General features: G+C 42.8%; 1 protein-coding gene across 6 annotated transcripts in view; it reads left to right on the forward strand.

Annotated features, from left to right (window-relative positions):
* The first annotated feature begins 17718 nt into the window (after positions 1-17718).
* Positions 17719-18321, forward strand: part of rapgef1b (Rap guanine nucleotide exchange factor (GEF) 1b) — a 66098-nt gene continuing 65495 nt past the window's right edge. For all 6 annotated transcript variants that reach the window (XM_080756405.1, XM_080756408.1, XM_080756410.1 and 3 more), the window contains exon 1: positions 17719-17988. In XM_080756405.1, the coding sequence (XP_080612531.1) occupies positions 17961-17988 (28 nt within the window). In that variant the 5' untranslated portion in view covers positions 17719-17960. The remainder of the gene's footprint in view (positions 17989-18321) is intronic.

The raw sequence follows: 18321 nt of genomic DNA on the forward strand, positions 1-18321 counted from the left end.
TTTCATTTTTATTAGCATGGTTAAGGGGTATTGTGGGTTTGAAGACAACATGCAAATGACTGTGTCGACCCCAGTCAAAACATCTCTTTGATCCTTGGGGTTCACTCTCCTTTCTGGGAGACGGGACTTGTGGGCAGGCTTGGTTACACCATAATGACACAGATTTAAGTAGTAATATGTTTTACACTGTGCCTACAATTTACACATTTATTGAAAAGAATGTGCTTTGCTCTTCTGACCTCCCACGTGTATTATGATTCGGGGAAAAAATCCAGAGCCAGAAAACCAGTAGACAATATTGCACACTAGAAAGAAAACAAGCCCCAGAATGCTGATGCATACAAACAACTTTGATGTCCACTGGGAGCCACTTCAAATTCTACTGGATACACCGATATTAATCTGCTGAACATCAGTATTGACCAAAACTTTTTTGTTAACTGCAATGGGTGTATCGACAAATAAGATGACATTCACCGATACCAGTCAGTGAGTGGCCGATGTTTATCTGCTGTTTCATTTGGGCCCCTTTTAGAGGGGCGATGAGAGTCTGAAAGACTACGTACAGTATGTATCCCTGGTGAAATAAGAAAACAATTTGCGTCCTCACAATGATTGTGTTTACACACTCTTGTCTTCAATGTTTGTGTTTACACAGACCCTCAAAGTTTGAAATTGGATCGGCTAGCGCCCCCTCAAAAATATAAAACACTCACAAAAACATGCAGTAATCCTGGTCTCTAAACTGCCTCCCCCTGGCCAGCTGGGGCGCCTGATGGAGGGGAAAGGAACTTGTTGGAATAACGTGTTCCTTCCACGCGCTACGTCCAACCAGGGAAACTCCCCCCTGTCAGGTGTAAAGGAGCAACTTGGACACTCAGGCATGAAGGGAGCATGAGTTAAGTCCGTTGCTCTCCCCAGGTTGGCGGAGGGTGTGTAGAGCCCAGGATCACAGTAGATGATTGGCACATGGGTGAAAAATCATGGGTGAAAAAATCGTGGGATAAAAAATATATTTAAAAAAATATATATATATAAAACAAACAAGGAAACAGATGAAATATATATATATAGGCTTCGGCTATCAGCCACATGTAACCTCAGTAAACTATGCCTAAACCAACCCGTATTTGGGGGTTTTCTAGTAGTTAATCCTAAACTTAACCTCAGTAAAACTAACCCCAACAATAAAGAATACAAGAAGCGCCCCACGACCCCCACCCCATCCTTCCGGTTACCCTACAATCTACAATGTTCCACCGCCTGACCTTGAACTATGAACCCTTAAGGATGTTGACCAGGGTTCCCAGGGGTCTGTACTTGGCCCTCTCCTTTTATTCCCTCTACACCAAATCTCATTCTGTTGTGACGCGTTGTGATCTTGTAGATCGGCTATTTTCACATAATATCCGTAATAGTGACAACATGGGTTCATGTGGTTAATTAATTTGTTCAATTAATTTGTACCACAAATAGCTGAATAAACATGGTTGTATCTGGGACACTCTTGTAGCTAACTGTGTAGAGCATTGGATCTCAAAGTTGGGCCCCCAGGGGTCCTAGAGGGGGTTCCAGTGCGTTCCCATCAAAATATACCCTATACATCGGCTATTTGAAAATAAACAATCTACAAGCTCACAACGTGCCGCGATGTGACATGTTATGGGCTTGTAGATCTGCTATTTCATAAAATAAAATAAAAACATTGGATTGCACACTATACACCACCGGACCACCCTCTTTATTGTAGTGCAGATGTCATTGCGATTACCTCTCTCTGTTGACAGAGGGAGACAATGGACAAAAAAAGCTATGTACTAGCTATAGCTTTTAATAGTTGTAATCCTAATGTTTTTTTATCATACTGTACCTCTGCCATTGCTCCAGATGGAGTAACAAAAATACTATTTTCAGCTTGTGTTAAAAATATTAATGAAACAAATCATGATTTATTTACAGTATTTACACAGCATCAATCCTCAGAAAGCTCATATTCAGTAGATTTGTGTCCATATAGATGCCCTTTGATAATGTTAAAGTGTGTGTGTGTGCGTGCGTGTGTGTGTGTGTGTGTGTGTGTGTGTGTGTGTGTGTGTGTGTGTGTGTGTGTGTGTGTGTGTGTGTGTGTGTGTGTGTGTGTGTGTGTGTGTGTGTGTGTGTGTGTGTGTGTGTGTGTGTGTGTGTGTGTGTGTGTGTGTGTGTGTGTGTGTGCGTGCGTGCACGTATGTGCATGCGTGCAGTTCAGGCACAGTACATTAATAACAGCTGTCACAGTGCATTTTTTGCTGCAGTGAGGAGTGATTAGGCCCGACTTACTCCCAGCATGTGACAGTCTGAGCTACCCATAAAATACGTCAAAGAAAACCCCTACTTTCATTATTCCACCATCACTTCATGAATTCATAAAGGTGCACTCATTCTCCATCGCTCTACACACACACACACACACACACACACACACACACACACACACACACACACACACACACACACACACACACACACACACACACACACACACACTCACATACACACATGCACACACCCTACATCAAAGAGCAGTGCTAGATTATGAAAACATGATAGCAGCTATGTGAGGTCATTTAGGTAATAATTCAGATCTATAACAACAAACAGGGATGTATGACTTTAATAATGTGTGGTCTCCTCTCGTCCATTCAATCACCCCTTGAAACCATCCAAGACATAGTTAGTTAGGAGGCTTTTGCTTTAAGCTATAGCTGACAAACCTAATTCAATTAATCACAGCCTTAATCACCGAGGCTGTTAAATGGTCCTTGTGTGGATTGGATAGTTAAGCAGTCGGGCCAAGTTGGCAGACTTACTACACTGTAACCCAGCCCCCCCATCCCGCCCCAGTGCCCCGTGCACCCTCCATCACTCTGCCCTGACCAGACCAATGACTCTCATTCCTCACCTAGTTTAATTTCGCTGGTGTTTCTGAGAAGTGATCTGCACCACAGTGAGTTTTAAATTAATGTCTATTGAAATGGGAAGGGAAGGCTCGTTCAACTCAAGGACATTTCTGGAAAAGTTTGAGATTATACTCAGATTCCGATACGTATTACGATACGTATTAAAGGAAGGTGCAATCCGCACTCTCTGCAGGAGTTTTAGTATTACTTTTTTTAATAAATCGCTAAGGTCTGCAGCAGCAGTCCAAACGTTTAGACTGCCGTTGCGGATCTTAACCATTATTAAAAAGGACTCCGAAAACTTGTACAGAGAGTGCAAATTATACATTCCTTCATTTTAAATAATTGCCAGCACCTGGTGACCTGCATGGGATTTGACCTGTGGGACCTGTGGTGGTTACTGTAGCACTGTGGTACCATACAGTGAAAAGGCCCTGTTCAAACCCGACTGCATGGGCTTAGACAACCAAAAGGATGTATTTTAGGGACATTACCCCTGCCTTCTGGTGCCAGAGAATGGTTGCACCAAGCCAGACGGCACGACACATGACATGAGTATACTTTTCTTTTATCACCATAGATTTCACTGTGTAGGCTAGTTTATGAACCGCAACAAATTAAATAGGCAAGAATCCCAACTTCTCCGCCCATTCTACCGAAATATTAGGTGGGAATGTGACCTAAATGCCATCACTTTAGCAAGACTCTCAGACAACTATTAAATGCTTCCAACCTCCTGAGAAGAACAAAGCAAAGGCCGACGGATGACATTTAGTCCCAAACTAAGAGGAGAGGAAACCAGGCCCTACTGCTAACATGGTCATCGAAAGTGTTATTCTTCCCTTTGTCTGTACATCACAGAGGTGGCCTATTCACCCACAGTTCTTTGTGTTTTTGCACCTCTGAGTGTGAGCCCCCTCTCAGGCTGAGGGCACCTGCCGACCCTGGAGGACTCTGCTGGCTAATGGATAGTGGTGTGAGACAGAGAGAGAGAGTGGTCCAGCTCACTGTGCATCCCTGTGGTCAGTGTTCTCTTCATGGTCTGTGGTCCTCTTTACTCTGGCACCACTGCTAAATGTCAATCAGGACCACCAGAAGGACTGGCACACTGTCACCGTGGGTAGTAGTATACAGCCAGGTTGACCCTGCCGTTTGAACACACCAATTGGAAAGGCAGTGAGAGAGACAGGGGAGACAGACAGAGAAAGGGGGAGTGAGGGAGAGAGAGGAGTGAGACCTTCACTGTCATGGTGAAAGGATAGAACGATCTTGAAAAGGCAAGCAGCTGCGCTTTCCAAAAGCCAGGCCGCCGTCCTGTAGTGCTCCCAAAGAGCACTACAACAATGCCTGTATCAGCACATAAATAATTCCTGCAGGTGTGTGTGTGTGCATCTACAAATGTGTGCACCACTCTGTGTGTGTCCTATATGTCAGTAAGGCTATGCAGCATTCCTTTAACCTTTATGTCTTTTGACATTCCTGAATACATAAGTGTGTGTGTGTGTGTGTGTGTGTGTGTGTGTGTGTGTGTGTGTGTGTGTGCGCGCGCGCGCACTCAAGTATTTGTGTTTATATACCGTATATTGTTTTATATTTAAAAAAGCGTGTGTGCATTTATTATGTTCACGGTTCCATCAGTCTACATCTATTTCTCCTGACCTTGTTCACAATGTATCTCTACGTTTTTGTTTGTGGCAGTGACGGAGTGTTCTATTCTCATGCAGTATTGAGTAGGTTATGACCTAGACATCGTCTTCTCTTTGCCCAACTGCTTTGCAGCATGCTCTTCATTCTGCCCCGGCTCGGGTCGAACCCCCTCATTGATATCGCGAGCCGTCCATCTTAATGCCACCATGAAAAGCACTCTTCAGACAAATCAGTCAATGGCGTGTCATCATAGAGAGGCCCAAAGACAGAGGGCTCAATTTGTTGTGGAGGTATTTCTCCTTCAAATGTATTCAGTCATTTAAGCCTCACTGATCCCCTCCCTCTCACCACCATCCCTCAGATGTGAGGGGCCTGATTGCTGGCCAAGGTTAACAGAACCCTAAACTGTGTTTGAGCTCTCCATCATCACGCCCACCACCAGAGAGATCAAACAGCGTGTTCTTCTCCCTCGTTCCCTCTCACGACCCTCTGCTACAGCTCACTTCTCCTCCCTGTACTCTCTGGAATATTCCTGCTTGTAAAGTACTCTATAATAAACCATAGCCTATGGCCCTAGCACGAACCAGACTGTACACTAGGGATGCAACTGTTGATTATATTCCATACCTTTAAATTTCCATTAATCTTGAAGCTCATTTCGTCAAATTATTTCTTACTTTCTAAATACCAACAAATTGATGTAGGCCTGTCGGCTCACAAATGAGCTCACAACGCGTTCCATGCAACATGTTTATGCAGATCGCCTTTTAGCAATTTGAAATGTTTGTAGGAGGAATTGATTATTTATTTATAATCGATTAAATTGGTTATAGTTCATTATACACCACATCTTAAAATAAAACTCTTTAAACTAGATTTTCTAAATAGAGTGAATGTCTCCACCTCCAAATATTGACTGTACTTCCATCTTGCATAACTGAATGATATAGTGTTGATTTGATCTGAATGCTTACAATTCATTACACTGCATTACATCATATTACATTTAAAATCTTGTTTAAACAACCGCTATAATTATATTAATTTATATAGTATAGTATAGAGTTGGTAACCAAATGGACCCTTATAGATCTTTAACTCTTGAGAGTGTAAAATTAACCTCATTTTACACCCTCAAGAGTAAACATTTTGTTAAACATCTGCATTACTTAGTTAATTTATAAGATGTCGACACAATTACAGAATGTAGAATTGTTATTTTGATCAACGTTTGCCTGTTATCTCTCCTAACAGTATATGACAACAATACAGCATGGATAGTGGACAAATACCATTCAACAAGTACAACATATTCTTTGTCCGAGAGGCTAAATATTATCAAACGGTGGTCCGTGGCTCCAATTCTGAATAGATAATGGCTCTTGAAAAGCACTGTGTTAAATGGTCCTCCACAGTGTGGTCTTTTGAGGCCCAGCAGGGACAAACATGTCAGCAACAGCTCATGAGTGCCACTAAGTGGTGTAAGGTGGAATCGTTCTGATTTTGACATTGCAGACATTAATTAAATCATAGACAATTTTTCCTTTTTTAAAGAAGACATTGACATAAGATAAAGTGAAACACTATAAAATATAGTAAGAATAAAGCAATCTATGCCATGATATTATCCCTTTGATCGGATCTAGGCAAAGTTGAGACAAATAACAGTCTAAGTCCATCATTTATTCTGACCCCTCCCTGAACAGGCCTAACTGTCCTGACACCTTATCCATCATTTATTCTGACCCCTCCCTGAACAGGCCTAACTGTCCTGACACCTTATCCATCATTTGTTATTCGTCTCAACTGCTCATTTGACTAAATTAATTACTGTAGGCCCATTATGGTTGAAGTGGTGGACAGTGACATACTCCTGGTCAAATATTACTCAATTATGTATGTGATAGTTGCTTTTTAAAATGTGAAAGGAAAGGAAAAGTCTTCTAAAACTTTGGTGTACAGATGTCAGATGCTGTGACAGTTTGTGGTACTTGAATAATTGTTGCATACAATATGTTGAAACTTGTATTATTCCAATTTAGGGGGGCATGGTAACATTTTGATAGACTATCAGCCATTTTGGGCCAAGGTGTGCTGCTTTTCTTTTCTACCTATCATTACACAGTAGGTTGTGAAATTGAAGCGTTTCTTTTAACTAATTTGCTACATTTCATGATCTAGATTCACAAATAAGGCAATAATACTTGTTTCTGATGTTAGGAATATGTATTTATGACATTTGAGAAAGATTTTGTGTTGCCAAAATCAATATAACACATTTTACAAGCAAAAACAGCAGCACAAGATTTTCGTTTGTTGGTTATATACATTTCTGGCTTGTGACAAAATACTGCAGGGTATTATGAGTAGAACTTTTAACCCAATGTTCAGAAGGGTATTATCTATGCAAAAATGCATTGAATGAGTAGTGCCCATGACGCGGGAAATCATTTTTAGGCACTTTTTCTGGGGTCAGCACACCTGACATAATTATGTGTCTGAGCAAATCTGTATTTTTGTCCTACACAAAAATTGAATTCCCATTGTCAATGAATGGAGAATTTTACGCAAATTGGAATAGTGTCTATTTTACATCATGATGATGTACGAATGATAAGAGCGCCCCTTACTTCAAAGGGGTGTGATTTTTAATATCACGGCATTGCTTTATATGTTGACATTTTCCAAAAAAGAAATCAATAATAGTTAAATAGAACAGAACGACAAGCTCACAATGTGAAGCGCTGTGATCTTGCAGATCTGCAGTTGCTACAGTGTCTACCAGTCCCTCCAGCTTTTTAATAAACAGAAAACACATGTCCGGGTAGTTTGCCAATTAGGAGAGAGTGCCCATTCATCAGCATCAATTAGTATTGCCGTTTTAACTGTGTCTGTTCATTTTTCTTTTTTTTCCATAATTTATTTTGAGGGTTCTCTTTTTTCTTTACATAGACACAAGGACAACACAACAGACTTACAAAAAGACAATGTACATATAAAATACTAACAACAATTTATATAAATACAACGATGAAAAGAAAAAAAAAAGTTACAAGAGAAAAGAAAAATAATAATATTTCTTTCCAAGTGGTACAGGGTTGTGAAATGCGTGTGTGCAAGTGAAGGTGGGTTCCGGCCTACACAGAATCAACTGCGCTCTTCGATATACCGTAGTCCAAAAAGGGGGTCCATACCTCTACGAATACATCTGCCTTATTTTGTGTTTCATATTTAAGTCTCTCCAGTGGTAATAGTGGGCTGTCCACATATGTCCATTATGTTCTGAAGGTATGTCATCTGTCTTCCATAAAATTAAGATGCATTTCTTTACCAAGAATCTAAATAGATCAAATAATTTCCTATGAGCAGAGCTCATACTTACATTTGGGTCTGCCCCCAAGAGATATAACAGAGGAGATTTCCTCAATTTTACCTAAAGGATTTTTTCCATTTGATCTTTTTTTTTTTTTTTTACCACACATATTCATTCATGTGAGTTCTCTCTCCTGATTGGATACAATTGGTATCCCAACCTGACAATAAATGCTACTGTTTACTAGTAAAGAGCTGGAGAGATGGGGAGACTCTTGTTACTGGACAAACATTCTTCTATAGAAATGAGTAGGCTATACTATTAGAATATGGAGCTATAAAAACATACATTTTAAAGGAATATCACTTACCCTACCTTTAAGGGAAGGCCTATAAAGTAAATGTAGCCTACTTACTGTCCACTGGGATGGCAAACAAATCAGACTTGTCCAAAGTCCGGCCCTCGGGCCAATCATGGCATGAAGGCAGATTTGTTTTCCTTCCTAAAATGTATTATTTATGTCCCGACAGTGTAGTCATGTGAAATTCATACCTTGAAGTGTTTTGAAATGTAACTGGGCAGATTGGGTATTTCCGTGTAGAATTCTTAAGGAGTCCTTGTACCTTGTGTTGTTTCATTCTTCTTTTTTTCCACACCTGGTTACATTTGGCTACACTGCCATATGAACAAAATACAATTTACTATTAAATAGGCCTACTAGAAAAAGTGCTTCTCAGAGCACGGGTCTCCGTCAGGTCAAGCAGGTTATTGTGGTCCAGCAATGTTCGGAATTTGCCAGGATGGAATATATGATCTTTTTTTTTTCTTTTTCAAAACGAGCCACTCATTTGAAAAATCTGAAAGATCCATTTCAAGCCAACGGTGCTGGAGATGAACTGTTAGATGGACACACACACACACACACACACACACACACACACACACACTCACACACACACACACACACACACACACACACACACACACACACACACACACACACACACACACACACACACACACACACACACACACACACACACACACACACGTGTCACGGAGAGGGTGCAATACATCAGCCATGCCTATATTGGAGAAAATAAAAGCAGTGCATGTATACATGTGGAAAAACAAAGGCTGATTTTTATTTTATTTATTTTTAAGATTTGTTTTTGGCTTTTGCCTTTATTGATATAGTTACAAGTGAAGATGGACAGGAAATAGAGCCTGATACAGTATGTGGCATGCACCTGGACCACTAGGCCAGCAGGGGGCGTCCGGGCTGAATGACTACATTTGGCTACACAGCCAAATGCTAATTGAGATGTTTCAGTTGAACCCATACGCTTTCGTAGATTGATTATGGTAGTGAATAGGGACTTCATATTATGAAGTCCCTATTTTTTTAAATAAAATAAAATTGAAATGTTTCAAACTGTTGACCTAACGGTGGTTCACTGTCAGCAAGAGATGGTACTGAACTTCAGGTCCAAGTCTGCTCTGACCTGTCAAGTCTCCATAAACCTTATGGTCACGGTTTATGGAGACATCATGTGGTCCCGGCCATCTCCCACTCCTGCTTTGAGTCACCGCAGCACTATCATTCTGGTGTCCCTGCCAACTGTAGGGTGTTGAGGATATCTCTGTGCAGGTATCCGGTGTTTCATTGAAGGTGGGGGTCCGCCACCTCCAGTTGCCCATGTATGATTTAGGCTACACTAGCTGTTATTATTCATAATCTTATTCTCTTGTGCTTGCACAGAAGAAACCACACCCATAACCTGTGTGTGTGTGTGTGTGTGTGTGTGTGTGTGTGTGTGTGTGTGTGTGTGTGTGTGTGTGTGTGTGTGTGTGTGTGTGTTTTACACCATGTTCCTCTGTGCAGTGCTGGATTTATAGGAGTTGAGGCCCCTGGGCTAGAGTAATTTTTGAGCCCCCTCGGGCCCTTGTGGCTGCGCGGCTTTCCCACGCGGGCATTCATTTTGGCCAACAAAAATTGGAGGGAACGGCAAAATCACCCTAATAAAACTAACTATTCAAACACAAATCTCACTTGACTTGGATTGCAATACTTTAGATGTTCACCATTTAAAAGAAAGTGCAGTGGTAAATCCAGCACCTGCATCCCTGCATCTGTGTATGTGTGTGTCTGTGAACAGCTAATCTCTGGCACCGTTGGGTCGTTCGCAGCGAAACTGTGCACACACTCCAAGGCTGCATTTTTCAGATGGGCCTGTTATAGAAAAAGGAATATCCGCACTCTCTTGAGTCTTGAGTAGTTTATGAACTTATTTATTTTCAATGAACACACAGTTTTCTGCTCGTACACTGCTGCTGCTGTGTGTTCATTGAAAATAAACAAGTTCATAACAAGAAACTACTACTACTACTAGTAGTAGTTTATTTTGGTTTTTTGATTAGTTTTTTCCTTACAACTTCTGTAAAGACCAAAAAGGTTTAGGCTGAAGCCAATGCCTATCCTTTTCACATCAAAGCAAACATCAAAGCAGACAAGGCCCTTGTTTGCTTTGGGGTGGGATTTGGGCAGAAAACGAAAGAAAACAAACACGGAAGAAAAAGGAGAAAATAAATAAAAAGCATAAATAAGACACATTTTGATCACTCAGAATCTAGAATCGCACATTTTTGGCTCTGGTGGGAGATTTGGTCCTGTTATAGCACCAACAGGTTGGTTTATATAAAAAATATATAAAAATCGTTTATATTACTCCTACAGATTTTGTCCAAACATCACACACATCGGTACACAGTATCTATGGGCCTAGTCATCCAGTGAAACATATTTTTCATATTCCATCCTGATTGGCTAAGATTGGCCCATTTTGAACGCAACACGTCAAATCATGAACGTCCAATCACAGTGAAACTTTGCAGGCACATTCACACTACATTGAGGAACAAGGCCATTAACAAACTTCTAGTTATTTATTTTTCTATTTTCTACATTTACTAAATTTTTTGGACAAATACCCAATGTATTTTGTTGTTTTTTTTGTTTTGTTTTTATACAGTGGCTATGCTGACTGGAAACAAACAAAAAACGATAACTAACTGAACCTATATGTGTTTACAAAACTATCTAAAATGAAGACGCCTGAATCCAGCGCCTGACTTATTTGTCAGTACAAATCCTCCCCAGTATCTCTTCCATGTCCATCGCATCGTAGTGGATCATTCTGGGCGCCTTAGTGTTTCTTATTTGTACATGGAAAGAGGTGGGTGGATGGACATGGTCAAGAAAAGGGACGAATGGTTTGGCAGTGAAAAATGTCTCAATTGAGTTTTGGAAGGAATGCGATTTTCCTCATAAGGAGACAAACTCACACACTCACAGCAAGTGGCTGTCATGGCAACTTGATGCTGCTTTGACAGATGGAGGAGAGATGGTGAGATTACCCTCTGCGGTTGGGTCATTAATTTTGGGACAAGCACAAACACAGGGGTCAGTATGCCAGCTGCGATTCTCCTCATAGTAGGCTATGACAATCTGTGGGCACTTTTCTTTGGCCTCCTCGGCGCTCACTAAACTTTCCTTGTCACAGTCCTTCCACTTCATAAGGAAGACCGAATCAGTGGCTCCTTTGATCCTCTCAGGTACGGGTCCTCCCTCAACTATAGGTACAAGCCCGCCATTATAGCCTTTCTTCTTTTTGGGCTCATTCACCGCCTCCTTTTCATCGTCCGAATAATTCCTCTTGGAACCTCTGGTGTCTTTGGTGCGTTCTGGGGATCTTGTACCGGAGTTAGTGACCCCTGCACTGCTGGGAGAGCTACTGTCACAGCTTTTCTTCTGGGGCTTGATCTCGGAAATAAGCTCAGGACTGTGTTCCTCAGGGGACCCTTTCCACTTCTCCATGTGGGGGGCTGGTGTTGAGGTCGTCTCCATGCATGTTGAGGTAGTTTCCACGCAGGGATCTGGTGTTGGACTTCTCTCCATGCAGGGATCTGGTGTTGGACTTCTCTCCATGCAGGGATCTGGTGTTGGACTTGTCTCCACGCAGGGGGCTGGTGTTGGACTAGTCTCTACACAGGGAGCTTGTGTTGGACTTGTCTCCACGCAGGGGGCTGGTGTTGGACTTGTCTCCATGCAGGGATCTGATGGTGGAGTTGTCTCCACACAGGGAGCTGGTGTTGGACTTGTCTCCACGCAGGGGGCTGGTGTTGGACTTGTCTCCACGCAGGGGGCTGGTGTTGGACTTGTCTCCACACAGGGGGCTGGTGTTGGACTTGTCTCCACGCAGGGGGCTGGTGTTGGACTTGTCTCCACGCAGGGGGCTGGTGTTGGACTTGTCTCCACGCAGGGATCTGGTGTTGGACTTGTCTCCACGCAGGGATCTGATTGTGGACTTGTCTCCACGCAGGGATCTTTTTTTTTTTTTGTTTTGTTTTTATACAGTGGCTATGCTGACTGGAAACAAACAAAAAACGATAACTAACTGAACCTATATGTGTTTACAAAACTATCTAAAATGAAGACGCCTGAATCCAGCGCCTGACTTATTTGTCAGTACAAATCCTCCCCAGTATCTCTTCCATGTCCATCGCATCGTAGTGGATCATTCTGGGCGCCTTAGTGTTTCTTATTTGTACATGGAAAGAGGTGGGTGGATGGACATGGTCAAGAAAAGGGACGAATGGTTTGGCAGTGAAAAATGTCTCAATTGAGTTTTGGAAGGAATGCGATTTTCCTCATAAGGAGACAAACTCACACACTCACAGCAAGTGGCTGTCATGGCAACTTGATGCTGCTTTGACAGATGGAGGAGAGATGGTGAGATTACCCTCTGCGGTTGGGTCATTAATTTTGGGACAAGCACAAACACAGGGGTCAGTATGCCAGCTGCGATTCTCCTCATAGTAGGCTATGACAATCTGTGGGCACTTTTCTTTGGCCTCCTCGGCGCTCACTAAACTTTCCTTGTCACAGTCCTTCCACTTCATAAGGAAGACCGAATCAGTGGCTCCTTTGATCCTCTCAGGTACGGGTCCTCCCTCAACTATAGGTACAAGCCCGCCATTATAGCCTTTCTTCTTTTTGGGCTCATTCACCGCCTCCTTTTCATCGTCCGAATAATTCCTCTTGGAACCTCTGGTGTCTTTGGTGCGTTCTGGGGATCTTGTACCGGAGTTAGTGACCCCTGCACTGCTGGGAGAGCTACTGTCACAGCTTTTCTTCTGGGGCTTGATCTCGGAAATAAGCTCAGGACTGTGTTCCTCAGGGGACCCTTTCCACTTCTCCATGTGGGGGGCTGGTGTTGAGGTCGTCTCCATGCATGTTGAGGTAGTTTCCACGCAGGGATCTGGTGTTGGACTTCTCTCCATGCAGGGATCTGGTGTTGGACTTCTCTCCATGCAGGGATCTGGTGTTGGACTTGTCTCCACGCAGGGGGCTGGTGTTGGACTAGTCTCTACACAGGGAGCTTGTGTTGGACTTGTCTCCACGCAGGGGGCTGGTGTTGGACTTGTCTCCATGCAGGGATCTGATGGTGGAGTTGTCTCCACACAGGGAGCTGGTGTTGGACTTGTCTCCACGCAGGGGGCTGGTGTTGGACTTGTCTCCACGCAGGGGGCTGGTGTTGGACTTGTCTCCACACAGGGGGCTGGTGTTGGACTTGTCTCCACGCAGGGGGCTGGTGTTGGACTTGTCTCCACGCAGGGGGCTGGTGTTGGACTTGTCTCCACGCAGGGATCTGGTGTTGGACTTGTCTCCACGCAGGGATCTGATTGTGGACTTGTCTCCACGCAGGGATCTGATTGTGGACTTGTCTCCACACAGGGATCTGATTGTGGACTTGTCTCCACACAGGGATCTGATGGTGGACTTGTCTCCACGCAGGGATCTGATTGTGGACTTGTCTCCATGCAGGGATCTGATGGTAGAGTTGTCTCCATGCAGGGGGCTGGTGTTGGAGTTGTCTCCATGGAGGGGGGTGGTGTTGTACAGTACCTGGGGGTGAGTGTTGGGGATTCAGTGAGAGCCATAGCAGCCCCTTGTCCACGTTTCTCCCTGAACTCGGAAATAAGGTAGCGACAGTGTTTGAGATTATTCTCTGGTTCCCAGGTGTTCTCTTCATCAGAGAATCCTTTCCATTTCAATAAGAACTCAACTCTGCCTTTTACCTTCCTCCTGCCCACCACTTGCTCAACGACATACTCCTCATCAGACTCCTCGTCGGAATGGCCTTCGGAATCGTCTTCGTTGGAAATAAGCTCGGGATGGAGATTCTTCTCCCGGGTCCTCTCAGTGAATCTGTTAGAGTTCAAGAGCTCATCTTTGTCTTTCTTCCCCCTCCTGTCCAGCACATTTTCACCAACATACTCTTCCTGCTTGAAGGATAAAGACTGGTCTGTACCAGACTTCTTTCCCATGGTGATGGCTGCTTAGCACTATTACAGATAATGGATGAGCGTCAAATAAAAGCTTGAATCCCGAATGGCACTTGCGTGCACCTTTGGTTTACAATGTCAAAGTCAAAATAAACACAATTTCCTACTTTGTTTCAAATTTGTAACCATATACACAGTAAAATTAATATATTGATACACTATTTGTAACCATATACACAGTTAAAATTAATATATTGATACACTGAGTATTTTTGCAAGATTGCACTGGTTTATATATATACATAGCCGCATCATAGTGACATCACATGATGAGTTCAAGTATGATGTTCGGTACGGTGTCTTATGTAAGTCAAGGAGTGGGTGTGGGATTGTGTGCTTTTTATCCCACAATTTTGCAACCCATTTTTCACCCAGTGTCAATTATCTAGTGTAATCCTAGGCCCTACACTTCCTCTGCCAACCTGGGGAGAGCAATCCTTCCTTCTATGCACGAGGAGTCCTTCTAGCTGTGAGGCGACAGCAGTACCGACTGCGCCCCCTGCCCCTTCTTCTTAATGCATCCCTTTGCCGGAGCCTTCGTCCTACTCCTCCCACTCTATCTTCCTACCCGCCTGGCTTCCCTCCCCCGACTGGATGCACTGCGGTGGATTTGAACCCCCAGACTCCGCGGTGGTGGGCAGGCACCCGATCACCCGTCTGATTATTTTGTACACTGGTTTTGAGGTTGTCTTCATGCAAGGGGTCTGATGCTAAGGTTGTGCCGTATCCGAGGGGCTCACAGGTGACAGACTGGAATTGACAGCAGGGTATATTATGGATGCTCTGTACAGAAGAGTCAGAGGTGTCTATCCTGAGGAAACAAACTCAGGTTCTACCAGTCTATGCTAGCAAGCATCATTTTCAATGCACAACATCTGAAAATGACTAGAGGTTCATACAGATACGCGGTAACGTGGCTCTCACATAGAGTTCAGGCCGCTACTCGGCCATCACCCCTACGTCGCATCGCCAATCAGACCAATATGTCTGAGTCATAGTGTCGAGGGCTTTGTCACTCAGAGTACCCGTTGTACCTGTCTCTGACTCTGTCTGTGTCCCTTTTATGCCCATATATGGAGATCTCTGCAGTCCCTTTTATGCCCATGCATTGATATCCCAGATGTCATCAGTATATGGCCACATGTTGGATCGGCGGTTCTGGACAGCGCCAAGTTGGAAGTCGTCAGTCCCATATATGCATATCACCATATGGGAATAGACTATATACCATATATGGCCATGCCCCCTTTTGTGCCCATATACGGATGCATGATGACACACATTGAGGTTAAGCAACACACTCCATGTTTGGGCTAGCTGCATTTAGCTCCTTATATCGCTATGACTGCCGGCCAGCCAGTCCTCCCTTAAGCCATTTTTTTAAATATAGGATTTGATGCTACTGAATACTTTTTACTTATACAAATTAGAATACATTTTCTACATTGTGGTATTGCTATACTTAATTAAAACACTGAGTATTTCTAACTCAGACATATAGGCATATCGTCAAAGCAGCTTACTGTCCAGAGTTAGCTGATCAAGGAACAATTTAGGGACTTCAAATATCTTGTTTGTGTCTGTTTGTGTTGAGCTCAAAGTTAAACTAACACTCAGGATTTCACAGTGTATCCTGCCCCGACAAGTTTGTAACTGTCAAGAAGTCTATTGTTTTCCTTGGGCGACTTTACTATCGCTCCAGGGAATGAATTCCACGACATCCTTACCACTCTACCGAGAGAGGGCGAGGTGTGACCACCTGTCAAACACACACACACACACACACACACACACACACACACACGCACACACTTTGGTTATGGGTGTGGTTTCTTCTGTGCAAGCACAAGAGAATATAGCTATGAATAATAACTAGTGTAGCCTAAATCACATTCACCACGCTAGTAGCTGAATGACAAGTAAACTATATTGTATTGTCTTTTTTTATGTCCAATGTATTTGTAATTTAGGTCATAAAGTTAACATAACTATAATTAAAGGCATTTGAAAGGCATTTGAAAAATAGCAAAAAATAGCTGATCTACAGATCGGCTATTTTTGTAGTAATTTTTGCCGTAATATGCAATGTGGCCCTCTGGAGTGAGTGTGGAACTACCACAACCTGACATCCCTATTTTGGAGATAGGTCCACATCAAATATATTTGACTAATTAAAGGTTTACTTATTGCATGAAAGAGAAATACTGAACAAACAGTCTGGTGTGATTGAACCCAATAAACCCGGATCAATGTTTTCCTTCCTTTGCTTGCCTCTTTAATTTTCCATTCTGTCTCATTCACCTTCCTTTCTTACCTTCCTCCTTTCCTTCTCTCTTCCTTAATATCCCTACATTTCCCTCACATTTGTCTTTTCCCAAGCTTTTGTCTTCTCTTCATGTCCTATTCCCTCCTTTCCATTACATGAATTGATGGATTGATTGATATAACACTTTCCATTACATGAATTGATGGATTGATTGATATAACACTTTATTAATCCCCAAGAGGGAAATTCAGGGTGTCACAACAGAATAACGGGATTAAAAAGTAGAAAGTGACAGTATATGTAACGGGCACCATGGATCAATAATTCCACTGACCTTCCTTTCCCCTTCTCCTCTCCTACCATCCAGTTTATTTATTTTCCCTTTCCTTTCTAAAGGACTTCTTTAAAGGATTAAAGGACCCATTTTCAACGGACCTATCTTCATATAATTGGTCCTCACAAATGCTCATGATAAATAATGTCTCAGAGGAGGGCTGTGGACAGTTCAGTCAGAAACCTGCATACCAGTGATACCAATATTTTGTTTTTGAGGGGCGATATGTCCAGCTTTTGGGGTGTGTGTGTGTGTGTGTGTGTGTGTGTGTGTGTGTGTGTGTGTGTGTGTGTGTGTGTGTGTGTGTGTGTGTGTGTGTGTGTGTGTGTGTGTGTGTGTGTGTGTGTGTTGTCCCCACATCTTATTATACCTATAATATTGATTGTACAACATGTCAAGATTGCAAATGTTTTACTGTTTATTATTGTATTATCCTCCCTCAGTTTGTAGTTTGACTGTAACTAGAGAGCTATTATATAAAGTATTAAAATAAGGAAATAATAATAATAATGCTAGAAAAAAGAAGGGGAAAAAAACATTGTACTGAAGGAGGCTATACCTACAGTACAGTACTTCAATAGATGTATTGTTACTTGTCTGTGCTTACATGCTTTTTAGGGAGTTCACAGCTCTTTGCATTAATTTGAAACCCCAACTCGAACCCACCCATCCTATTGTTGACAGGTTGATGTAACTAATTCCTCGCACAAGGGGTCGCTGTTGTGCTGGATGACGGCACCCTTTCACGAGTCAGCCAGCCAGGTCTGGAGTGGAGACAGTGTAGTCTCAGTGTGTGTATGCGTGTGCGTGCGTGTCTGACTGTAGCCAGAGAAAATCACCCGGAGACGGACTAAAGACAGTTTTCACTGTACCAATGTGTGGCTCGTAAATCTACTGCCTTCACCCCAGCAGCGAAATGGAATCACCAAATGGACACTATAACATGAGTATATGGAAAATGAGGGAATAACAATCGTGTTCGAGACACGGCGGCTTGTTGGTTTTAACGGTTATTTGGAACTGTGAGTGGAGTCTCTGCCGCTGGAAGCTACGAAAATGTCGGGGAAAATAGAGAGCAAGCAAGGTAAGCGTCTGCCCCAGACCCCGGCGGAGCTGCTCTGGGTTTACCGTTATTTATACACATTTAAGCATTTATCACAATTCGTCGCGCGACCCTTTCGTTCGACAATGACGTATTGTCAACTAGGGGTGGAAAAAAAGTGTCGACGCGCGTGTTTTCAGCTGAAAATGTAAAATGTTGGCCATACGATACTTAAAGAAATGATAACACGACTAAGTGTTTATTACACAAATAAAATATAGACAATGTACTGCATCCAGCAGAGCTTTAGTAATGGGTTTAGATTGGAATGTGAGGGTTTAAAGCTAAAATAAATGTGTGTGTGTGACTGTGTGT

Source organism: Protomyctophum bolini, assembly GCF_963924005.1.
Source record: "Protomyctophum bolini genome assembly, chromosome: 22".
NCBI lineage: Eukaryota > Metazoa > Chordata > Actinopteri > Myctophiformes > Myctophidae > Protomyctophum > Protomyctophum bolini.